General features: G+C 38.9%; 1 protein-coding gene across 3 annotated transcripts in view; it reads right to left on the bottom strand.

The window, feature by feature from the left end:
- SLIT3 (slit guidance ligand 3) overlaps window positions 1-27,237 on the bottom strand; it is a 472,709-nt gene that overhangs the window by 57,307 nt on the left and 388,165 nt on the right. For all 3 annotated transcript variants that reach the window (XM_042880662.1, XM_042880663.1, XM_042880664.1), the window contains exons 22-27: window positions 24,455-24,523; window positions 23,070-23,141; window positions 22,818-22,889; window positions 16,825-16,896; window positions 12,026-12,189; window positions 7,503-7,627 (exon numbers count right to left, since the gene is read on the bottom strand). In XM_042880662.1, the coding sequence (XP_042736596.1) occupies window positions 7,503-7,627; window positions 12,026-12,189; window positions 16,825-16,896; window positions 22,818-22,889; window positions 23,070-23,141; window positions 24,455-24,523 (574 nt within the window). The remainder of the gene's footprint in view (window positions 1-7,502; window positions 7,628-12,025; window positions 12,190-16,824; window positions 16,897-22,817; window positions 22,890-23,069; window positions 23,142-24,454; window positions 24,524-27,237) is intronic.

Raw genomic sequence — 27,237 nt, 5'->3', positions numbered from 1 at the left:
AACTGGATGGAGCAGGTGCTCCAGAGCTTCCAAGGTTGATAGATCAGCTCTCTCTGATGCAGATCACTGTGTGAACACGAAGAAGAGAATGATCAACATTGAAAATTTGTGCACGCGCATGAAAGAGAACAATGTTTTCAGTACCCTTAGAAAACCAAAAGGCCTATTTACAACACTTTGCAGTGACAGTAAAATCCTTCTTCTCAGGCTATCAAAAGCCAGTGAACATGAACACTGGATATAGAGCTATAAATACCAAGCATTTGTATAGAAAACACAGTCCATATTAATAAGAAATAGGGAATTAAAGAAAATGCAGTAATTGTATTTTAAACTTACTACTCAAGGCAACGGACCTGTGCTTAACTTTTAAGAAACCGAATACAGAACATGTCTGAGAGATGAGGAGCACATCACATGCAGAAACTCAAGGAAACCTACAGTGAGGAAGGGCCTATGTGATTAAAATACCTCCCCAAACCACTCAGTAAATTTCTGAAATAAAGAAAGATGATTGAAGAGCCACAGTCGCATAGTGAAACACCAGCAAAGATTTCTCTTGTCTTTCCAGGATGCAGCATTTTGGTGTGGGACAATTCTGTAGTGGTATTTCAGTATGAGACCTTTTATTTCTGTAATCTGTTTTGCTTGTGAAAGCTGTGTAAGGCTTCCCCTACGAGGAATGCCCATCCACAAGTACCAGCAACCCTGTTTGGAATAAACCAAACCATAAATCAAATTATGACAGTGGACTGAATTAATGCTAACAGAGAGAAGAAAATGTTTTCTAATGCAAACAAATATGCAAACAATTTTTTTTTCAGATAACTAAAGAAATGAAACACACCCACCATGGAAATGAGCAGTATCATGTCTAGCACATACTCCAGAGGCTCTCAGAAGCTCAGGGAAGGAACTCCCAGGCTGCAGGGATAATTGCTGCCCTGCACTGGCTGGAAGGAACCAAGAGGCACACAGCTCTGTGCTGACTTTAGCAGCAGCAGCACACTTACCCCTACACAGAAATCATTCTCTAGCTAGTCTGGTATTTATATCATTTCAATTAACAAGAAAGAGTTTACTCTTACATTATAAAGAAAGTTTTCTTTTCATCTTTGCCTGCTTACAGGAATTTCACCAATCCCATCATTCCCAAAGGGCAAGCAGTCTGGCAGGGCAACCTCTGTTCATGTTCTCTGGAAACAAAAGAAACCCAAAGGGCACATCCTTACTATGGCCAACCTCAAGAAAGCCTAAAGGATGACAGGTGGCAGACAATCACAGGGAAATCCAACAGTAAGGATTTTCAGCTGTGACCAACTACTTCAACTGATTCAATTACGTGGAAAAATTGCGGGATGCTGAAGATCAAGAGCTGGTTAAAGAGACCTTGATTAAGCAAAGTTATAGGAACCAGTAATCACCTGAATGACAGGCAAGCCACAGAGGAGGAAAAACTGTTATTTAGTGTAACAGGACCAGGCAAACATAAGAAGAGCCTAAAATCTAGCCTAAAAGCCAATAAAAAGTTCTGCACCCTGGGAAAAGATTAACTGAAAGTGTGGTCTCTCATGATATTATGTACTACATCAAAAAAGCAATAGTAAAAACAAAGTGGGAGGAATAGTCCTCACTGCCAAGGGAATGAAAATGATGATGCCCACTGGTGGGTATGGCTTACAATTCAGCTTAACTTCACTGCTTAGCTCCTTCTCCTGAATAAGCAAAGGAAATGCCTGAAGCTGCTCAACATCTGCTTTCTTGCTGCCCTAACACAAATGGAAATACTTCTTTAGAGTTGGCTTTATTATTAAGAGCCCTCATTAGGGCATGCCAGAATGCATTATTACATTTTTTACGGGGTTTGCGGTGGGTGTAAGCATGCCTCGCCGCCTTCAGCCAGGCAGTAATCCCTCCGTAAGCCTTTCATTTTTATGCTCTTCTGGATGCATATCTGCATATCTCCATTCTCTTTAAACCTACTAAAATAGCAAGGGCAAACAGAAAGAAACACAAGTCTGATGCACAGCAAGTTTTAAGGAGGAAGCACACAGGAAAATACTATTTCTGCTGTTTTTCCCCCCATACCCCCAGGGAGCATTAGATGAGATTACAGCCACCCACTGCTGACACTGGTCCTTGCCCTGAAAATTCATACATAAATACAGGTCTACTCATTTTACATGGCCACCCATTGCCTCACATCCCCAAGGGCTTCCTGCATTATTTTACTAAGAGTGAAAAATGCTTCTTCAGCATTCGTTAGGAAGTATTTTAAATATGGTTTGAACAAACAAATAAAGAGCAGAATACCTCAGAGCACACAAACACGCGCTCCTGGCGAAATTATCACAATGAGAGTTCAATGCAGAATCAGCTCACAAAAACAGTATTGTGCCATGTTGATTTCTTCATATGAAAACTTGGCACTGAGCTTACATTCCTATGTCTGTCCTCCCAGCCCTGACATTGGGAAATAAGAAAGCCAGGAGAGCAATACATGAAAGCAAAGATGTTTGCTCTCCCATCCCACATGGATGAGGGCAGGCTGGTTTATGAGTTCCTTCCAATTTTCCTTTCATATGCAATTGCAACTCGTGGTTTTTAATCTGTGCACTGAATGATGTATATGGGGAGTTATATGACAATAGCTCCAAAGAAACAAAAGCAAGAAGATACATTTCCAAGCCTAACAAACAAGGGCTGACATGGACTCTCACACAGCTGGCATGCATCAGTAGCCAAACCCTCCACTCAGTTAGTTTCATAAAACCCCAACCAAATCAGCATTGCTGAGAAACTGGCCCGCTGGAAAAAACTTGCACTGCCTCAGCCTTGTGGTGTAAGAGCTTCCCACAACAGCCGGACATGAAATAACATATGATATCTACATTTTAAAACCCATTCTATGTTATTACTAAAACAATCATTATCCTTGGTCTCCAAGAGGTTATTCACATAACATCAACAGGGTGAAGAACAAGTACAGCAAACTTTGCTTGCCCACACTCCAAGCAAATGCAGGACATGTGCACCCTCAAGAGAGAATGACATGGCCAGAGCAGCACTGAGCCCATGCTAATAATATGAGAGGTCTGCAATGATGTTATCCACCTATCAGCCCTGTGCTGAGCAGTCAGAGCTTCTGCCTGGCTACATCTGTCTGCTGGCACCTCAGTCTTATCTGCGTACAACATGTGACAGACACAAATCTCACATATCCCACAGACACTCTTCTGCTCTGAGATTCTCAATTTCTAACCCTGTTTTCAGGGACAAAATCTTGGCGCGGAGGGTTGGAGGGAAGAAGAGCCAAATTCCTAGCAGAAGTTTGGAGCCAGCTTCCTCACTATCATTCTGGCTTCGCTGTAATGCCTCCCACCACAAGAGTCTGGCTGCAAAGCATATTGTCTCTCCAAAGCCCAAGAGCTTTACCCAGAATTTTTCCAATTGTATCTGTCACTCTGGATGACTGGAGAAATTGGTTGAACCCTCAGGATACTGCAGTGCTGCTTGAGAAGCCAGGACACTGGCTGAACTCACCAAGGAAGAGAGCTGGGTGAAATTTACATCACCTCTACCACAGACACACCAGCATCTGTTGCCCAAAGTGTGGACCATGTGAAATACTGATTTTACGTCTCCTCACTTTCCATTTCAGACAGCTGTCAGCAATACCAGAACCCAGAGATGACAAAAATCTCTGCATCCCAGCAGCTCAGGCTCCCATTTATCTGAGTAACCAAAGAGGCTGTGGCAATGCCTGGGTAGGCAATTCATGGCATGTTCCACGTTGACAAAGTTTTTTCATTTCAGATAAAACACAGATGTATTTTTAACTCTCATTCCCCATTTCTACAAATAATTCTATCTTGAAGAATGGAAACATCTTTCCTTCATTTGTTGTTACCAACGTTTTAAGAAAATAAGTGTGAAAAACATAAAAATCAGCCTCTCCACCAAAATAATAGTTAAAAAAAAACAAACACAAAAACAACAAAACAACAAACCCAAAGAGTATTTCCTGAGTACAGTGGCAAAGCACTACATTTGTTTTGCTCACCTTAGGTTTTACTATAGCTATTCAAGTAAATCCTTTCTCAATGGCTTATTGATTGCAGGTTTGATTACTCTGTTGAATTCTGACATGCATACACTTGACAATATCAGTGAAGTTACTGAAAAACTACATGCTGTAAGATAATGAATTAGCACAGTGCTGCTATCTATTCACCAGCTGCACACATACATTCATGGTGCAGATGGCCAGCAGAATTCAAAGCAAAAGTAAGCTTCACTTCTCCACTTGTAATCACACTACACAATCTAAACCACACACATTATTTAAATAATCATTCAAAGAATGCTATGGAGAGAAAAAAAAAACCAAACAACACAACACTGGATAATTACACCTACACCTGCGTTTAATCTGAAAACACAGGTTTGGTAACACAAACAGACGTTTCCTGCCAGAGCACCCCGGGGCTCCAGGTGGCACAGCCCACACTCACCTCATGTGGCACTCTCCTACTAGCTGTGGGGCTCTGTCCCCAAAGGAGAACTGCAAAAACACTGTTCAACCATGGCTTATCTATAGCCAGCCCCATTCCTAAGAAAGCAGATGTTTCCTTCTGTCCTCATCAGATGGAACCACCTGGCCACTGGCCTCTCAGCTCCTCATCAGTTACCTCCCTTTGACGTTCACTCACACCTATCACAGGCAGCATTACACAGTGCTACAAGCCCCATAAAGTATGCATTCAGTAGGAAAAACATTTTTGTGCTCATGAAAAGTAAGAGATCAGACCATCCTCGGTGTAATAGTAAAAAAAAAATTGCACTGTCCAATTTGCTATCCCAGTAAATGGCCGAAGTTCCTGACCCCATCAAGCACTCATTTGGCATCTGATTGCTCGAGCTGCTTACTGCTAGCTGGCCAACTGTTTTTTTCTGAAGGCTTGTATGAGGATAGGAACCCCAGAGAACAGTCTGTAGCTATCTATCCCTTCCCAGAGAACATTTAAAGCCTTTATCTTATTTGAATGAGTTTACATTTGGAAAAAAGAAAAAAAAAGGTGGGTTTTTCACATTATTGATATAAACTCCTCCACACAGGATTTTTTAAAAGTCTACATCAAACAAGGAAAAACAAATGCTGAGAGGGCAGATTTAGGGCAATTTATCAAGGTTTGGGAAATGGCTTCCAGATGGAGAGAGTTGTTTGCTGCTGGCTGGTGAGAAGGAAGCAAGGTATTGTTATTGAATTAGCATGAATCTCTGGTGGAGAACTGCGTGGTAGATAGAGTGCTCCTTTCATATGGTTTGCATTTGGACCTGTCAGATTTCATTTTTACTCAAAAACCTGTGGTAAAGACAAAGAGTTCATTTCTGCTTATTAAATTTCCCCTGATTCTCCCCATGCTGTTATCCAGTCTCTATTTTTAAACTCTATGCTAAGTGCCATGCCTGGGTCTGTTTGCTTCATGCCATGCTTGGATGATAACCTGGTGCTTACAAACACACAAGTGGTTTTGGGTTTTGCATTCACACACTGCACGTCACCTAAGAAAGTGCATGAGAGAGGAGAAAAGTTGGATGCCCTATGAGATGTTTAAACCGAGTTCAAGAGTTTATCAAAACCTTTCTAAGTAAAATGATGTACTGAGGTCTAATGTACATTAGAAAATTACTACTAATAAAACTAGAGGATTATTCTTGATTATTCTTTGCCAATAAATCCTTCCTTTATAAACATGTCTTCTATTAATATAAATGCATGTATACTAGTGGATTTGCTAATACAGGAATATATAAAACAGATAAAATAAGGGCAAAGGAAAGATATTCTCCTAACCAACACAATTCTACTCTGAATAACCCTAGCACCTCTTGCAGCGTGTGTGCATTACAGAGTAAGAGATAAACAAAGATTTATGTATTTTCCTGATAGTTTAGAAAACTTACTTTTGAAGTTATCCTAGGAGTCGCTTAGCCGCATATGAAGAATTTAACCTAGTTCATGTTAAACATCAGATTAGAGTGACCATTAATCTGTTAACCTCCGGAGATTAAACAGACACAGCTTCCCCATCATAAAGACAAATCAATTGTTACTGACTAGTTAGTTTTAGATAAATGAATGTTTGACAATGTGGTCTTTTAATGTCCTGGAAAACCTTCAGGTTGACACACCAATAGGTAGAAGGATTTTTAAGGAGAGGAAATTATCAATGGATTTTTCATTTTAAGAGAATTTGTATTTTCTTGAGTACTAGACATGGGGGCATTAGAATGAAAAAGCCATGAGCTTTACATCTTCTCTCATCCAGTATTTCAGGGATTCACCACAATGAGTCTATGATCAGCAATGTACCCTGAGTAGATACAGAAGGGAAATGGTGATATCATCAGCTCCAACTAATTCCCAAATCCTACTTGGAATGTCCGCCAAGGTATCTGTGCCTGCTTTCCTTATATATGTCTGGTTATGACCTTTCTGTTCTATAGTTCTCATTACTCTGTTTTATGAACATCTGCTTTAACTAACCAAGACTCTGTAAGAAATATCCAATAAGGTAAATAAAATCACAGTTTACAAGATGCAACTACTTCTCTGCCCATAACATCCCATCTAGAGCCTGTGAACAATCATATGCCTTGTTTATTACTTACATTTAATCCCTCAGCTTCTTACTATTGAGCTAGGTTTCCAGAGTAATCAATTCTGAAAAAAATTTTTGGTAGCCTTAAGCTCTCATGGTGCAGTGTTAACAAAGGGATTTATATATCACTACTGAAGGAATGGCATTACTCAGTGATGTCGTTTTCCAATTTTTGTATCTGTTATCTAGAAACAGACACTGCACACTCACAACACTACATCTAAGAATTCCACCTACAGAATTCTACATTTTCAGATCACTTTACACACAGTACTCAGAAGTCAGAGCCAGTTGAGCTTGTAGCAACATCTCTGATCAATTACCACTTTACTGCTAATCAATCTGTGTGAGATGGATGCAAGCTAGCAAGTAGCCCACCCTGTTATTGTGGATGAAACTGTCCTCGATTCTTATCTGAACTGCATTCCCTTTAGCATGGCAGCCTATGAAACAGCTATCTTGGTGTTCGCAAATAAAGAAAAGGAAGATAAAATCAACTGGCCATTTCGTATAGATATCTACATCACAGAACCAAAGAATGCCCAAGGTTGGAAGGAACCCCTGGAGATCATCTAGTCATGCTCAAAGCAAGGTCAGCTAGAGCATATTGGTCATGGTACATCTGTACAGTCATGGCACAAGGAGAAAGAAATGCCTTTCCCATTACACAGGATAAAAATCTGGAGAACAGTTGAAAGGTCACACACAATCTGTTTGAATAAGGCATCCGTTGAACTAAGTTGTCTGTACAATTGACTTCTCATGGTACAACAATTAGAAAGCAGAAGGGATGAAGAATACTTTATTGTTTTTCATGTAGTTCACTTGCAGTCATACCTTGAAGCCAAAAGGGCAGGTGCACTGATAAAACTCCACTGGATCGTTGCTGCATGTCCCGTTGTTCTTACATGGATTGGAGAGGCAGGGGTTACACTTGGACACAACACTGATATCTGCTGGCTCTGGAAGGGCAAAATACAGTGTATGAAGAGAGAACTGGATTACAAAATTAATACTTTCCATGCTCACATTTTTCCCTAATGTAGCATTCACCCTGTATTGGTACACATGCACATGCTATGGGTGCAACGTTACACAACAGCATGAGGGATTCTCAGGGATTATGAAGATTTTAAGTACTTAAATCAAGAGCTGGGTAACTTTCAACATTGCTTATATTCTCCTGCACATGGAAACATCAGCTCTGAAAAAACACACTGGAAATCTCCAGAGAATGGGATTATATATATATGGCTTTCAGCAATTCTTCCTTCTCTTAGCACTGGAAATTCTGCAACAGCAATCCCTAGGGAACTATAACATGTCATTTCTATGGCTGGTAACAAGAATGAAAGTGCAGATGCAACAGTAGAAATGAAAAACATGCGTAAGAAAGATTCAGTTAGAAGCTTATGGGACTGTTTAGGTGCAAAGTCTTCTACCATCCTTAGTTTTAATAGAGTTTAAAACTTATTTTCCTCCTGTTCCAACCGGAAGAAAGATCACCAACATTCAGACACCTTGGCAAAGTGCAACAATGTTAAACACACAAATCTGTAAATGCATGCAGGTAAATATGCATGTCCATTTTTTAAACTCGTAATAAGCCATACTTTTTAAGAGATTGGTGATACTTGTGCACAAGCAGGAAGCTGAACACAGACCAAAACAATATCAAATAATTTGGAATACTAAATCAACAAATATTTTGTTGTTGATATCTTACAGAAAGTTAATTCAGACTGCTAAGTTTATGGTTAAGAAAATGGTGATTTTTTAGTGGCTAAATTTCAAATATTAATGAGTTAATAGCTTTTACACATAAAAAATAAAGCTGAGCACTTCAAAGGGGCTTCAATTATATTTGACAGTAAAGGACCTAACATAACTTTATCTCATTTTTAAGGTAATACATTTTAAAATCTCTTAAAATTAATCCCATGTGATCCAGAGTGGACACAGGCCTTCTGTTACTGAATGATAAGAGATAAGCAGGAGGAAGTTGTGATGCATCCTCAAAGTGGAGAATATAAGCTTACATCTGACATTAGAGAGCAGGTAGAGCTGTAGAGGGCTACAAAGATCAAAGATGAAAAGATCTCCCTTTCAGTCAGGAATTTGCTTTGGGCTGTCCTCTGTGAGATGCAAACCCACATTATTCACTTTGAATACCAGCATGGCACCTACACGGGGTTAAGAACATCAGAGAAATCAGTACCAAGGAGTCTCAGCTGAAAAGTGCCTGCTGTATAAAGGCTACATCCTGATCTCATAATGATGGCAGGGTCAACATGGCTAATAAAAGCACAGTTAATTGCAGAGCAAAATGCATCATAATATAAAAATAAACAAGAAGTAACAAATCCAAAAAATGAAAAAAAAAAAAAGTTTGTTGTCTTCCTCTTCTACCTTTGGGTTGTTTTATGTCTAACTAAATGTCATGCATTTTTAACTTGGAGTTAGAACAGGAAGAGGAAATAGCATTTGGATTTCTGACACTGTTGGCGAAGTGCAACAAATGTGAGCTGCTACCCTTTGGCTCCTCCCAGAATGCATGCAGGTGGCTGCGCAGGGTGTTCAGGAGAGACAGCAATGTTGATCTTCAACTCGATTTGGAGGTTACTGAGCCAGAACTCATTATTTATTTATTTTATAATACACAAACATACATTTTCCAGTTATTCCTATGGCTCAGATCAAAGCTAATCAATATAGGAGTTAATGAGAACACTGTTAGTTCCTAGCACTTAAGTAGTTCATTAGTTTGCCCTTGGGGATTTGGTTTATAAATTCATACAGCAAAATGCCCTCAGTCTAGCACATTCCTTTCCTCTACTGCATCACTAAGAGGGCAATTTAATAAAAAGCAGAGATGGGTTTGCATGACTTCCACATGACGTGCTTTTATTTTCTTGGCTCTGCTGAGACGTAACCTTCTGCTCAGGCACATACTAAAAACGTGATTTTAACAAGAATTTGCTAAACTACTTATATGTGTATATGTACAGATTTAAAAGCTACTGGAAGCCACAGAGGATATCTGTGCACAACCTTTGTACAAGCATATCGAGGTCCTGAGCTCAGTGTGGGATGACACCTGCAGCAGTGACCCAGGCACTTTTGAGGTAAGTGACATTTCAGCCACCACTGAGCCCCCCCTGACCAATGCTGGGGAAAGGACTGAATCTACATAGTCAGAAGTATGGACATACTATTGGACAATCCGTGTTATCCCACAGATAGTGTCATTCTGCTGCCACAAGCTTGTGCCACAGCTACAGCTCAGCATCTGTAGCTGAGAGACCATGCAGCTGCAGCATGAACTGAGGATGTACCATCCCTGTCATGGGGTGCAGGGTAAATGTCTCCAGGCTAAGAGTAAGTGTGTGCTTCACACTGTAATAAATTTTGTCACTTTACCACTAATGAACATCACTCATGTCCCAGTGGAACAGCATGAGGAGTACAATATTAAATGTGCACATGGGAAATAGGTTCAGTTACCATCAGATTACAAAATCGTGCATTGCTTTTCAAAATACATGCATTGTGTTGAAAAAGGGTGAATTTTACTAGGGCGTGGAGCTTCTTGGAGTATACTGAAACTCAGTCAGACCATCAACAACATCTGCCTGTACAAAGACTGCCTCTGAAACAACTTTTTTTTCCTCCTTTCGTATTGAGATAAAGCTAGCAATGGAGACAGCTAGGCCAGTAGAAAGCCCAACAGTTTTCTGGAGGACCTAACTAATATTTATATAAAAACGATACAGCTGTTTTAACAGTCAGAATCATGGACTCACTTATCTTCTGCGTGTTTTGTTTAGAGAGAAAGTGAATCTAATTACTGATACATGACATTTTCAAAATGAAAAATGCATTGGCCTCCTCCTCTTGCATTAAACTTGTTTCACACAATCATTTTCTTCATTTCTTCATTCTTCATCTTCTTTCATTTGTTAGTGTGAACAAGTACATTATTTGGTATTTTTACCATTCAGGGAGTAATTGCATTTCACATTTTAGGGACCACTATAAAGTCTGCAGTTATGATGATTGTAGTCAAGAGTTCTGGTAATTTTGAGAAAGACATTTCAAAGTAATTAAATTATAAGATTACAGTTATTAAAAATACATCTAACAGGCCATAAAATTGACCTCAGGCTTGGCAACCAGTGATCCAAACCCACTAGTGGATATGCAGATTCTGAAGTCTCTTTGACTATGACTTGGTTTGTTCCAGCATCGTCCATTATGAGGATACTTCAATTTTCCTCTGAAGTAATCAGTATTAATCAATGTTGACAATACACACTGGACTGATGGCCTGTGGGACAGTAAGAAAATGCCTTCCTGCTCTGCACTGTGCTGGAGTGCCCTCACCTCGAGCACTGAGTGCAGTCTGAGTGCCACAACACAAGGATGTAAAGTTATAGAGTGGCCCAAAGAGGGCTGCAAGGATGTGGAAGGGTCTGTGGGCACGGTGTGTGAGGAGTGGCCAAGAGCGTTGGGTTTGCTCAGCCCAGAGCAGAGCAGGCTGAGGGCAGCCTTCCAACTCAGGTTGGAAGTTGAAGGTGCCCCTTCCAACTCAGCATACTCTGTGATTCTCTGATATTCATATACTTGGTGGCAACCTGTGCAAACCTCCAAAGCTCCTTTTACAATAAGAATATGAGTCTTACCTACCCTATATTCAATATACTATTTACTTTCTTCACAAGAAAATGTGCTCCTTATCTTTTACTGACTGCTCCCTAATGCACAGTAATCCTGTCCATGACTACATCTAATCGCTAACAGCTGCACCTCCGCGCTCTCCTGAAAGTACACTAAATTCAGACATTAAAGATTTTCCATAATTTACAGTTTCTGATACAGAGCTGGTGAGGACATAAAGTTGTTTGTGTATCTTCAAACAAAAATATTATTTTGGTAAATATCTGCTGTAGTACAACAATCTGAATTCTCAGTTTTCAAATGTATGTACGTAAAAACTAGAGAAGTCTATATTTTAAAATGTCTCCTATTTTACCAAAGTTGTCTGTGGTAGGTAGAAAGCAAATAAGTTTATTTGTTTAACTAACTCACAATATCCTCTATGCTAATTTGCTCCTACATAATCTGGTGCCAACAGCAGCAATACTAACTTTTTGGAGGTTTGCTGTTTTTCTTTCCTGTGGTGCAGTTAACTGAGCCCTGTGGAAGAACACTTCAAAACACCACTTGAATGCAGTCTGATGCTTCAGTAAACGAAAGCCAAGCACCTCCTCACTTTAATGCCAAGCAGCTTGCAAGAGTATAAAAATAAAGAGTTGTGTACTAGGAAAAGCAATAGGAAACAACAGTTTGCTTGTGCCTACCTTTGCACTGGAAGTGGTGAGTTGGTGTTGTGAGCAGCAGCCTGTCCACCATGGCTTCTGGCCCGCTGCAGCGGGCTATTCCTGGCTCTTTGTACCCTGCCTTCACCCACTCGGAAAGCCAGCGGAGGTTGCAGTCACAGTGTAAAGGGTTGGTACCTAGAGCCCTAGTAGTAAAAAAACAAACAAACAGCAGTTATTTGGGTTTGCAATTAAAGATAACATCCCTTATCTCAATGAAGTACATTTGTACCAGAATGCTTTATTTCAAAATGTGTGAAATAAATCTTCTGAATATTCAGAAAGTCTCCTAGAATTATCTCCCCCAGTATTCCTCCTCCTCTTCTTTCTTTCCATCGTTAGTTAAGGAGGTTGTATAACTGCTTAACAACAGATCACCTTTTCAAACAATAAATCACTTTTTCAAAAACTTGTGCTTGAGAAATGTTGAGAGACATATATTACATCCACAGGATTTTACAGGTTGGTTTCTTTTATTTTACTCTTTGGCCTTCGTGAGCCAGTGAACTGCGTTATTTAGTTCGGATCTGATGGCTCACTGGATGAGTTATGCACACAGAGGATACCCCTATTTTCAAAACTGCAACCTGGTGTCTGTGAAGCTTGTTTATGGCTTTGAAAACATATCTGCATCTCTTGAGTGACGTCGCATGGTTGAAGCAGATGGGTTCAAATAGCGCCATTATAATTCACAAAACTTTTCCATTATGAATGGAGATCCATTCAAAAGAAAAAAAAATAAAAACACAAAACCCTTTTTACCTTAAATTTAGGTGCTGTCTTGACTCATTCAGACTATTCTTTCTCAAGTGTCATTTTAAGCAATGAGTCTATCTCAGTCTAGAAACTATCAATTTCTGGAAGTGTGAAGAAATGTATGCTGGAAGACTGCATTTATTTTGCTGAAAGGCTTTAACTGTGCAACAACTGAACTGCAATAGGAAAATAATTACCTAAATAGTTACAGATCAGCACATGGGAAAGATACTTAAGAAACCAATAATTCAAATTGCGTTTTAGACTTTACATATGTTAAAAACAATATTTAATACGGTATTTTAAACATGATTTTCCTTCAAATAAAAATATCAGACAGGATATTACGATAAAAACCTCAGTAAGTTTGTTGATACATTTCTATTGGAGTGACTAATGAACCCACTGTGCCCTAGACAGATTCATAATGAGGGTTCATAGGTTCAAACTCTGTCTAGGGCTCATTCATCAAAATTAAATGTGTACTAAAGCACAGTATTAAAACATATCTATCCATTCCTTCTGTGATTCTATTGCTTACTATGGGAAAAAAAACTACTCATTTGACTTTTTGACCCTGTAACTGTAATCAACCGGCTTGCCTGTCCAAGGTCAAACAAAATACAGCAGCGAAATTTGGACCTAGAAATTAACTTCATCATTCAGCAAGCGCAATGTGAAAAACAGCAGTGGGAGGATAATTGAAGCCCAGTTATCTGTGTTAATTAATCTTCATAAAGTACACTGGAAATAAAGTTGCCCTACAGTCACTAGAACCGATTACCAATAACATTACTGTACAACTACAGAAGTGATTGCACATATCTTTCTGATAATTTTTTTCCCATACCTCAGATCTGTTGTAAATTATTGTGTTCTCATTCATGTGCTCTGACATACACACTCTATTTCTTTGCCCATTCTACCACACTATCTGAAGAAGGTAAAAGTATCTTGTGCTGTAATAAAATATCTCCAGCAGTATTTTCAAAACATGGTGCAAATATTTCTGTTCAGCCAACTTTTTTGAACTTACAATAAATTCAATTAAAATCCGCGGACAGGAGATGCCTCTCTTACAAAGAAAGGTTGAAGGGCTTGTTTAGCTTGGAGAAGAGAAGGCTCCAGGGAGACCTCACTGTGGCCTGCCAGTACTTGAGGGGAGCTTATAAGGCAGGAGGGAGACCAACATTTTACATGAATCTGATAGTGATAGGACAAGGAAAACTGGCTTTAGAATAAGAGAGTGGAGATTTAGATTAGATGCTAAGGAGGGAATTTTACACTCAGAGAGCAGTGAGGCATTGGCACAGGCTGCCCACAGAAGCTATGGGTGCCAGATCCCAGGGGGCAATTGGGCCAGGCTGGATGGGGCCTTGGGCAGCTTGATATTTTGGGTGGCAACAGCAAGGGGTTGGAGCTGGATGCAGATGGTCTTTATGGTCCCTCCCTACTAGGTCATTCTATTATTTTATGTATAACTAACTAAGATAACGCAAAGATACAGACTGCTATGGGAGGACTGCTTATTTCATTTGATTTAATTTCTTGATAACTAACACAGCTAATGAGTAAAGGCAAGATGATTCAACAGAATCAGGAATCTGAGCTGTTTAGCAGTAACATGTTTGAGAAAAAGATCTGCTGTACACAATTAAGAAGAGTTTCTCTGTGAAATCCCTGGAGCATGGGAGTATTTGGCAAATCGAACTGGTTACGGAGCTGTGTATATCACCAAACGGACAGAGATGAGAGGATAGCGTATGTGGGAACTGACCTAACTGAGAAGTTCCCAGTTTTGCTCCAGCAGATTTTGAGTTCTTTTTAGATACTAATGTACATGATTCTTCACTAGTACTTAAACATTTTTATCATTACCCTGGACTAAACAAATCAGCAGAGTCATGGCTTAAATAGACAATTAATTATGTGATTCAACAAAATAGAGTTGTAAATTCAAACAGAACAGTTTATGGTAATATCACATACAAACTCTTCTCTGTTTTTAGTGAGGTTTAGGTTACAGTTTGTCATAACAGCTACAATCAGATAATATATATTTACAACATAAAGGAAATTCAGGTTATCATCTAAGCTTTAAACAGCACTGGAAAAAGTGATTAAAGTATCTAGATGTCAGTTTTGTTTTTCCAATTGCAAACCATTTAAAATATTCTATAAAAGACTGATTAAACCAATACTTCTGTCTCTTCTAGAATAATATCCAGCTCGGTACCCTGGTAGTCAGCTTCCTTTATACCTGTCCTACCCACATCCATACAGCTACATTTAACGTCATGTTTTGTTCTGGAGTTACAAGTTTGATGAGTAGCAGCTTCTCATACCATCTAAAAATTATTCCAAGCATATGCTTTCTACTCAAAGATCTAGGTATCAGGAGAACTCAAAAACAATTTATTTGCAAATCCATAAGACTTAGAATAAGCACAGCCTTTTCTGGTTTGTGAAAAGCCTAACATCTAGCAAGATCCTTGCGGTTGCTGAAAGTTTCAGATCATCACACCGCATCCTCTTTAGGAAACCGGAGAGCACAACTGTCCTGTAAAATTAAATTGTTCAGCTGTGCAAAAATACACCCCAGACAGGTCTTATTTATTTTATGGATCCTGTTTATTACTGTTCATTTGTGTTTTGTGTGTTTTACATTTCTGGCAGCACATACATCTAAACAGACAGACTGCAGTAACTGTATTGGACCAAAAAGGTTTTTATCGTTCCCCAAGGTGAATGGTTTACCCAGGAAAATTGTGTCTGCACTTCATTTAAAGTGAACCCTGAGGAAAGTCCAAACAAATGGGGCACGATATGTTTATCTCATACATTCTAAAAATACCCTCAGAAGCCAGACTCCCTGTATGGAAGGTGTCACTGCATTCCGAAAGGTGATTCAGGGCTTCGGCTCTGTCAGACTTTCACTCCAAAACAACACAGAAAATGACTTTACTATGCTGGGAACATAAGAATGGAATACATTTTATGCAAGATGAGCATTTTCTTTGACTTAGACACCAAGGTGTAAGTTCGAAACAAGGAATTTATTTCTCAGTTTCAGCTGAAATTCCCTAAATTGCTCATATATTATTTCTGTCTGTACCAATCTGAGATATGTTTATTCTTCTTTGTCTATAAAAAGACTGAGATAGAAAGCCTTGCACGGAAATCACAGCCCAAGGACAAATTTGCTATCCTGTAAATATTTGTGTTTTGCACAATTTCTGGATAACAGTGCTGTTACGTTCAGTAAGTTTTCTGGAGGGAATGTTTAAATTTTAAGAAACAGATACAAAACTATGTTCAGTGTACACATGCACAGGTATCATGTGTAATATCACACATTATCTCAGCAAACATTTTCTGTTCGCTATTTTGGCACTGACCGTGAAACTCCAGGTTTGTCTCATAGCTATTACAGCTGTTTGTCTTTTACAGGTCTTTCATCAATTGAGTTGTGATTAAAAAGATCCTGGAACTCCACTAATCCAAATCATCTCTTGAAATACCTGAAACTTTTAATGACTTTTAATTATTTTATACAAATTACGAGTATTAATACTGTGATTTGACCCATTTCCCTATGATTAAATATTAGTCTGAGGTAGTGATTCATCAAATTCGTATACATTTCAGTATGCAAAACATATGACACTTGTTAAGCACTGTATTCACATTTGCTTAATATTTGCTCTTTGTGGGAGGTTTCCTGTCTCCGTCTCAGACCATAACACACTCTGCATTTCTCTTAGACAATGCTGAAAGAAAACCTGAAAGTCCACTGAAGAGGAAATTGTCACATTTGCTCATTTGGCTTTTCTTAAGAAAATATTTTGGTAACTAATAACAACAGGTTCCTCTATTTATTTTATTTCCTTTGAACATTTGCTCTGTGAATATCCAGAGCAGCATACAGAAAGTACGCAGGAGGAACAGAACAGTCATACAATCACAGATTTGTAATAATGGTAGCGTTTTATAAGTCTGAAACTAAAGAACACGGAAGTACTTACAGATGAGACAGGGACACCAGGTCATTGAAGGAACCTTCAGGAACACTGGAAATATCATTTCCATGGAGCGTCCTAGAAGAGTGGAAAAGCAGGAAGGTATCAAACCACAGTCAGGTCTGCTCCTCAGAAGTGAGGGAATTCGTGCTTAAGAATGATACTTAATTTTCCCTCCTTGTGAGTTTTTACAAGCTTCACAACTCACAAGCTTCCATGCTGCTACTAGATGTTGACATTTAAAACGATGACAAGATCAGAACTGTTGGTGACTAATGTTTTAAATTAAAAAGGTGATACACTATGCTATTAAAAGTGTATTGATGACAAGCAGACCCTCCCATACAGACCTGTAATTCTTTTATAGAATCCCATTAGCTGGAAACACAAAGAAAACAGAAGAGGGGAAATAAGAAATGCAAGAGTTAAATTAAATACTGACTTCAGAGAAACCCTAGGAGAGAGCAAGGATCCATGAGGGCGAATACATCTGCACTTTCACATTCGAGTTTTCCATTTTTATAGTTGGAAATGCCTTTTTTGTGTGGTATTTTAAAAATCTGCTTGACAAATAAATTTATGCTACCAGTGAAAATACTTGAAATTAGTTGTTTTAGGGCTCCGTTAATTCTAAATAAACAAATATTTTCTTATCAAGGCTTTCAGGATCTTTGTGAAAATGTTCTCCGCTGCTCCCAGGACAATTTCAGCAGACACTCTCTTTTCTAAGAAATACATTTATGCATGTTACACAGGCAAGCATGAATAGATGGTTATGATAGACAGCAGGAGGGGAGCGGATGCTGGAGGTGACAGCTGTAGAATAACTGTCTAGAAAGTGCACCAGAGAAGATCATGTAAAATTTCATCTTTCACATAAATAGAAACAACTGTTTAACTGCTCATCCTCTGCCTTACTAGATAATTATCTGGCAAAATAAAGCCTACAGTAACATTTAGGTAACTTTTCTATTTCCTCTGTCACTGCCTGGAAGCTTAATACTTCACACAGTATTAGAAAGAGCTCATACGGAGTCAGTGTCACTGGATCTCAATTGCCTTTTCTCAAACAAAAGTTGGCAGAGAAGTTGCAAAGGAAAATCACATCAATATTTTATTTTTTTTTTCTTTTTTACAATTCTCCCCCAACCTGCATCACTGATAGCAAACTCCTGTATGCTTTACATCCTCTTTCCCAGCACGTACCAGTACCGTATATGAACTAGATGTGGCAGAAGAGGGCAGAACACAGAAATCTGATGTGTGTCAGGTTTGTAGCAGCAATTTCCCTCAAGTTCTCAAGTTTGCCTGGTGATCTTGAATTTTTTGACAGTACAGATGCTTGAAATGGTGAAAAAGCCAAATATCTGGGCCCATGGAAATACACAATAACCCAAACAAAAATAAAAGCATCTCTTCTTGCATCCTTTTCTCCTTTCTGCACCCTAACACAACTATGAACCTCATCAGGATCTGATTTATGGTTTAGAACTTTTATGAATGTAACCTTGCCATGCTGCCTTCCACCAACACGCACACAGTGAGGAAGGCCACGCTCCCCAGGTGACGATGCCCCTTATCCTGCATTCTGGAAGCCTGGGCCCTGCTATGGAGGCTGTGAGCTATGTGACACAAACAATATTACTATGATCACATTTCCCAGCAGCTCACTGCAGCTGCAGTTTCTATTTCTTATTCTAATGCAAAATTGTTCAGGGCATGAAACAGCAAAAGCCGCAGCACAGTTGTCCTGCTGGGATGTTTCTTACAGCTCTTGACATGAGAATACCAAAAGCTTCCCTTTCCATCATCCTGAATGTCTGCTAAGCAGATCTAGCTTGCCTATCATTAATAATGCTTGGTGTGTGTAATTAAGGATGGATCTCCAAGTAATTCATCCAAACAGGAACAGGAAGGATGTGAAGTTCCACACAGGAACTCCAGATAAAGCACACTCTCCAATTCTGAGCAGAATGAACAATGGCAAAGCCATACCCAAACAGCTCTGATATACTTATGTTGGCACGAGGATGAAAGATCGGGCCTGGTCAAGAAATTATCAGAAAAATGCACCCTCCTTGATTTAAATAAGAATCTTATAATGAACTTATGTTCTGATGTTTTATACTTAAAGATGTGCAAGCGCCCTCTGAACAGAGAGCAGAACTTCAGTTTCTCTTCACATCATACCAGTTGTCTTTATTCTGTGAATGCGTGTATTTGCCTTCCTAAACAAAATGTCTTGGAATCCTTTTCCAAGAGAAGCTTAAGGATGACAAAGTCATTTATCTGTAAGAAAGTAAAAAACATCAAAACCATAAACCCACGTTTAATGAAGGGCTTCACTACATACCTCAAACACTGAGGTATGCTGCATGGATGCCACTGACAGCATTTTAATGACAAAATGATGTCAGCAATACCTCCACCTATACAGCCAAACTGAAATGATAAATTACAGCTAAAAAGCTGTAAGAACCTCAGTACAAAACAGTGACAGGAGAATTCAGCAGAACAATGGCTTTTTTTCCAGTTGGATCAATGACACAAACATTTTTATACCTGAGCGAAAGCTTGATTAAAATCCCAAACATTTGGAAAGTTAAAGCACAAGCATGCATGCATTCACCCCCACAGGCACAACTTCCAGTTATCTCCTTGTCTAAACATCAGTAAATATAAGAGTGTGAATGTAAGGTGATGGTGGTCTCCTTTCAGAACACCCAAATTCCTCAAACAAAAACTTTCTTCTTTGTGTAATCTAATTTATTTCTGAGCCCTGAGATAAAGGAATCAACTGAGCATATCTCTATGGATTTCTGTTTTGGTTTGTTTGTTCCTTGTTCTTTAAAAAAAACACACAACAGCAATAACAAAACCCCAGCTGTCCCCCAGCCCTACTCCCAACCTGTTGTCTGGTAACATTAGGTAACTGCAGACATACTTTTTTAGTAAAGAACAATCTACTCGGTAAAGACAGTAATTTGGCTAAAAGCTTGGCTGAACTTGCAGAATAGCTACAAACAGTCATTCTGTGATGCACAAAAACCCAAACAACAACAAAGGCAACTGTTATTTCTCTTAGGTCAATTCAGTGCAACATCCAACACAGAAGTATATTGCAAAAATTGGTTCCAAGGTTTTGTTTGAAGAGTATGTGCAGCAGCTTTCTCATCAGATATATTACTGTGTTTGTGTGAGCTCTGAACTACAGCACTTTTCTAAATAAATGTGTGCTCTTGAACTGCAGTAAACAATTCATCATTTTTCAGTAAAACTGGAACATCTCATTTTAGCAGAATATTTTGTAGCTCATTTAGAAATTTTTCCATGAATACAACATGGAAAATTGTTTCATGATCTGATAAAGTAGTTCTATTTTTGGACTTTCCCTCCTAATTAAACAGGGACAAAATATTGTAAGTTACAACAGTGTCAAACATTAAAAACAATCAGTGCAACCAGAAAATTTTAACATTTATAATTCCCTTGTTTCAATCTCTCAGCTTTTAAAACCTACTAATATTAAGCTTCTTTAGTTTTGGAGAAGAAAGTCACAAATTTTCATTGCAATTGTTTTGGTGGAAAAAAACTCTGATATAAACTTTTCCGTTTAAAAAAAAAGAACATTATAAAATTGTAAATGTTGAAATTGCTCCTCAGCACACTCTGGCTGATATTATGGATCAGCCAGGCAAAGACTGAAGATGTGATTATGTAAACACTGATATATATTCAGGCTTAAACATAAACATTTTGACTCTGCCCTTTTCTCAACTGGACTTGTGCAGAAAAGTGTAAGAGACAGAGGACAGAACCTGATATCATTCAGAGATCAGTTTCATCATACCTCTATGATTAGTCTGATTTTCAAATATGTATTTATTTTACTTAGTACAGAGAGTCAAAAAGTAAAGAAAACATGAGGAATTTGGAAGACACTGAAGTCTGTATGAGAAGGTCATGTTAACTTTCAAAGGCAAGCACTGCCAAAGGGACTCAGATATCTATATTCTTTTTATTAAAAAAAAATAATTAAAATGTGAAAATTGTATTGCTGATGTTTTCTCTTTTACATTCTTTTGAGAATACGGATAATAAATAACTGACAGTAACAGATTGCACTCTATCACTCGGAAGCCCATTTTCCCTCTGGAGAATCGATTTTTAATAACAATGTAGATGACATGTGGCAAAAGTTGTAGCTGATACCAGAATTTTGTGAGCCATAATAAATCAAATCAATCTAGAGGCTTCCAAATGCAATGAGCATTCAGAGATTCCCATTCAGGCTTCATTTCACTCACGCTGCTCTGTGCAAGACAAGCAGGGCTTTTGCCTTGGAGAAGGAAGATATTTTGCAATTTGATTAGCAGATCACTTAAGAAAGCCAAAAGATTACAGCTGATACTCAAAATAATGCCCTTTGTTTCTGTCCATATGTGGTCTGCAAGAGTGGAAGTGAAAAGATAAACTGTAGCTATCGGAAAGAGTGAGACAGGGTATATCTACACTCCAATTTGTTGTAGAGAATCCCAAGCTAGCTTTAATCAAGCTAGCTTGCATATAAGAAGCAAGCCAGAAGATAGCTCCATATGGAATAATTTATTTGGCCATGAAACCGAATATATTCATATGTGGCTGAATTTCAGGATTCATGTAACAGCTCAAATGTGACCATCCTATTGCAGTAGTACAAATCAGAGTTCCAAGCCAAACTTAAAATAACAAATCCAAATCACGTCTCTTTCTTGATTTTTAACAATGAAAGCTGGTAACCTAAATCTGTCTCTCTCCGAAACCTAGATATGTATTTTACCACTTATACCACAGTATCAGAGCCCTGCTGGGCACTGCCCTACATCTTCTCCAGTTGTGGTACCTCCCATCTTAACAGCTTGATTCCACACTTTGGGATTCAATGTACAGCAGCCGTTGCTCTTTAAATTCACAGAAGCTTCTGTATGCAAATGAAACCTAACTTAAAAAAAGAAAACATGAATATGAAGTTTCAAAGCTCTTGGGACATACTACTCAACTCCTGCAGGCCATGTAGTGTTCAAATCTTTCCCCTCTGGCACTCCAAATAATCTCATCACAGATGAACTATTTAAATTTTTTGCTTCCAGGTTATCATACAAGTAATGATAACCCACTTGTTTTGCTGGGCAGTGGGGAGGATGGTGGTTTCTCCACCTTGTCCCAATATCTGCGCATGGTGTCACAGAGCCACACAAAGAACCAAGCAAAGTGAACTCGGGGTGAGCTTCTGATAGGCAGATTGGGACGCCAGTAAAAAGAAGACAGAAGTGGGAATTATTCTAGCAGATACCTAAGAAAAGCAGCGGAGGGCTGCTTTCTGTAAGGAACAGGCCCACAGCCAACACTCGAAGACCATGGAAAGAAGATAACTTTCAGAGGAGTCTGTAAGCAGATTGCTCAATCCACTCAATCCACAAAAAGCTGCTGAATGCAGCTACATCAGAAAAGAAGAGAGGAGAAAAAGATCTCCAAAGAAAGCAAGCACACGTGTACATTTTGGAACGTACCCACACTTCTGTCACCATGAGGTGAAACTTCTTCCACTAGCATTTGCTCTTGCATCTAATGTAAATTTACACTCTAAAACATTATTGGTTCTCACAGGCAAAGAGATAAGTCCTTTCCTGTGAGATACTCAAGCATTTTTGAAGTAGAAGAGACAGACTCACTGCAGCCTCTTGGAGGCCTGTTCTCAGGATAGTTCTTGTCCCTGACCTATCAGAGAAAAGTCATTCATCCTGCAAAAATGGAACTGCTTCTTTTCAAGGTTTAGTGTTCACCTGCTCTAGTCATTACTGGACATATTGCACCTAAGTACAAGTACATTGAAGCTAATTGCATGAAAATATTTATGACTACTGAATCAAGTGAAAGCCATCTGCTTATTGAAAACCTCCCTGCCATCAACAGCATCCTAATAAGCTGCAACTCAGCTGCACTGAAAAAGTGATACTTACAGCACTCTAAGAGACCTGAGTCCATTGAACGCATGGACTGGAATGCACCGAAGTCTATTGTAGCTCAAGATGCTGTGAGAATGAGAGAACGCAGTTACAACACTGTATTTTCTTTGATCATTCCACTGTTACTTCAACAATGAAGGAGCATGCAAAGCCACATGCTTGAGTCACAAGGTATATACTAACTGTTTAACATCTAGGATAGCATCTGAAAAGCAATTCAAATTTCAAAAACATTGGGCTACTTACAGTGTTGATAACTGGGTCATGTTGCTGAAGGTATAATTGGCCAATACACTTATGCTGTTGTTGCTCAAATCACTGAAGGAATGAATAAAGAAAATATCATTCATATGTATGACTTTAGAGATACATGTCTTTTTTGGAGGTTACCTAATATGTTCACAGCAAAATGATTGAGGCAACGGAGAAGTCAAATGTTAGCAAATGATATATTTTCTAACCGATTTGGACTAAGCTCTAAAAGCAAGTCACATCAGAACATTTTCTCAATAAAAGCCTAGGACTCTTCAGTAAGGCATATTTCTAGCACACAGCATTCCAAAATCAACGACAACAACAAAAAAAAACAAAAGCAAAATTTTCAGAGAAGAAGGACAAATTAATAGATGATACAAGAATGGGTGAATATCTGCTGTACCAGTTTGCTTTTCAATTTATTACAGGCATACCATTTCCATATGCTCTTAACATTGACAGCTACTAGAACGACCCTGTGTGAAAAGAATTCTCACTTTGGAATAAATTGAGTAAATAAAAGATGGGAAAGAAGTTTGCATTGCTTCAGCGAGAAACAAAAAGTATTGCATTGTTCATTGCAAAATAGCCATTTAGGCGCAAATAGAACATTTTATTTTGTTGTTGCTCTCCCGTGAAAAATAAAACTAGAGATATTTCCAAATAAAATATTTTATATAATATATATTATATAAAATATAATATATATACATTTATAAGTACAGTGTATATATATCTACTCCCTATGTATATATTTTATATTTTATATATATATATATGCCTGTTATTGTTCTGCCTATTTGACTTGAGTACCTACAGGTGATTGAAAAAAAATTCTGATTTTTCAGCTGATAAATAGCTGATAAATATTTCAGCTAAGAAATTTTGCTCCAGTGTACTTCAGGGAACAGTTTACTCAGTGAACTCTAGCTGTGCCTCGATCTGTACGAGTATTCATAGTAAAAACAGCTATGTAAATTTTCATTACCTTAGCATTATAAATACTGCGTCAACTAGAACAAATTAATGCTGTCTCCTCTGTTAATGACCTTTACTGCTTTGCACAGATAAATCTGACACGTGGTACAGCAGCACATTCACAGAGGTTTATCCTGTAGCAGATGCTGGAAGCTCCTGCAGGGGAAGGGTCCATGGTGCCCTTGGTCATTTCATTTTGCTCTTTCTCCACTCTTTAGGAACATTCACTGGCAGCAGTTGCTACAGCTAAATTCCTTTCCAATTCAATTTACAGAAGGTTTGTGTTTTTTGGTTGTTTTTTTTTTTTTTTTCCCTAAACACTAATTTCACATGTTCCATCTACAAAACAGTGCAGAAAGAGTCATCTATGTTTCTTGACATTGAAACCATGTACTTACATCAGTGTCAGGTGCCTGAAGGCGGAGAGTCCCTTTGGCACAGCAGTCAGGTGGTTTCCTTCCAGGTATCTGGAAAAAAAAAAGTCGCATTTGACAGTTACATAAACATGTTAAAAACAAGTCTGGTCACCCAGACTGCATCATGAATGAAGAAAATACAAATTAAAGTCAGTTGCTAAGGAAATTGTCTTGGATTCACTGCTTTGAAACTGTAAGAACTTTTCCTTTGTAAGTGAATTATCCCATATGCAAAACATGATGGTAGCTTACTGATGGTTTTGTTCAAAACTTGGAAGCAAATAAAAGATACATGGCCCACAGCAAAGGGAAATGATCACTTGGTCCTCCTAAGACAGCAAATGAAGAAGTAAGGGGAGAAGGATTGTGTGGGTTGTGCCCTTTACAGAGAGTTAGCTTTAATAAGATTGTTGAGAACAGAGTGCTGACTGAACCTGGGGAAAGGTGTTGTGTGCCTGAACATCCCTCGCACCGACAGGAAGAGCTGTGCTTCCAGGTCTCTGTGTAGCACAAAGTTTCACTTGTTTCTCTGTCAACATAAATATCTGTGACTTTGATGCCACGTTTATTACTCTGGGCATCTTTGGTACTTATCAAAGTAATGAGACTGCAACAGAAACGTGCCACAGCACTGCCCTTCACAAAGCTGCCCGAGGCCACGACCACCAGGCCGCAAATCGGCCTTCTCAAAAGTGCCGTGTGGGAGGAATGCACAGGTGGGGACTGAGCATCGAACAGTTTCCTCTCAGAACACGTCAGGGCGTTATTCCTGAGGCAGGCAGACCGCTGCCACTGCTGTGGTACGCTTTGAAATGTTACCACACGTGGTCAGGAAATGGAGCCCACAGACAGCAGAGCACTCCCTGCTCAGAGCATAAGCCAGCACCCACGGCAAGAACGTGCATCCCGCACACGCCATGTCCTTGTCTTTGGCAGCAGACCTCCTTATTCTGCATTTACTGGAGTAAACAACAATAAGAACAGATCACTGCTGTGCCGCATGTTCCCTCCCTACACCAACTGCAACAACACAGAGATATTTATGTAAACGAAATCCAAGAAATGTTTCCCACAAGTTTTATTTTTATTTGACATTGTTTAAAAATAAAATCTATAAACACTAACAGAATTTTTTACATAACACATTTTGCAACTGTCACGTTTTATTTTTCCCCTTTAATTTTGATATAATGACCTGTCATCATTTTTGCTGCCTGAGCTCTCTTTTTAACTGGGCTATCCAGGCAGAATTTCTTGCAAATTGCTGGATGCTGGAGCCTGCTAGCATAAAAGGGAAAATCCTCACTCTGAAATGGGTAAAGAGGAAAGCTCACTTTTCTCCTGTCCCCAGCCTTGTGGTTTTCTGTTTTGTCTGCGCACAGAGTCCCATACAGGCATAGTTACATTGAAGCACGTGGTGGAGCTGACCCAGACCCCGCTGGACAAGCTGGACTATGGGCTTTTGAATTTTTAACCCAAAGCAAAATCCTTCCTTCATGAAAACCTGTTGAGCATTCACAAAGATCACAAGCATTGAGTGCCGCTGTTATAGCAAACAGTTCACCCTTGCAAAGCAGAGAGGGCCGCTCTGCTGCCGCAGGTTACCCCAAACCACGATGTGGATTAGTTATGCCACATTCACGCTTTCCATGGATATTCATAATCAGCAAGTGTAAAGTCATTGCTAATTTTGACTGAATTTGATAAAAAATATTTTGAAAATCAAGTGGCTTGGTGTAGTGTAAATTCACACCATAAATTGTTACACAGAAGATCCTCAGAGTTTAACCACATATGTTACTATTTAGCAGGGCAAATGGTGTCTCATTTCCCCAGTTGTGGTCTGCTATAGATGCATGGGGCTGCTGCTGAGAGTCCGTGCCTTCCCATTTATCCTACAATGTCTGTAAATCCTGTAGTCATGTATGAGGTTAAGTTAAGTCTCCAGTGTTTATTCCACATGTACAATCCAAAGGATTTCCAAAGGAAATCAAAAGCAGGTCATGCATTATATATTTGGAGGCAATATATGATTTTCATTTAGGGAAGAAGACTCAACTCTTGCAATGCATTGAAATCTTCAGAAATAGATTTTCAGGATATTCTGTTGTTGATCCCAATATTAAATGGTGTGTTAAAAGCTGTTTTATTTTTTTTATTTTTATTTTTTTTACTATTTTCCTTTTTTGTGGAATCAAAACTTGATGGTGTGCATTTTAATCCAGTGCTTCACTCCTTCAACTAACACAGACAGGCCGGCTCCTGCAGTTAAACTCCTACAGAAGATCTGCTTTGAACAGCACTGGATTTGTACTGCAGACAATCTGATGGTTACATAAATGTGCTTGCAAACAGCTGCAGTACTTACACTGATGGTATAATTTCTGAACACAACTGTATACTGAAAAATTACTGACCATACACTTCTCATGCATGCAGAAGATCAATTCCCCACTATTAAGCCTTATGCTACATTATACAAAGGAAGGCAATATTTTCTAAGCAACGGGCATTCATTTTGAAAGTACTTAAGTGTAATGGATTTGAAATAACCAGAGCCTTACAGACAAAAGAAGATGCCAAGAGCCAGGAAGGTCTGAGCCGCAGTATTTGAAGAGCACAATGGCAGCAGATGAACTGCCATCCTCAACAAGCAAGGCTCCATCAGAACAAGGAGCAGATACGGAGCGACAGCTCTGCCCTTGGCTTGGCTAAAGGTGATCTACAGGGACAGCAAGAGGGCTGGAACTGGATCTAGTGAATAA

This window comes from Lagopus leucura, unplaced genomic scaffold (genome assembly GCF_019238085.1).
Source record: "Lagopus leucura isolate 7727_CA_CO unplaced genomic scaffold, USGS_WTPT01 Super-Scaffold_100027, whole genome shotgun sequence".
Taxonomy (NCBI): domain Eukaryota; kingdom Metazoa; phylum Chordata; class Aves; order Galliformes; family Phasianidae; genus Lagopus; species Lagopus leucura.
This window is presented reverse-complemented; position numbering and strand designations above follow the sequence as displayed.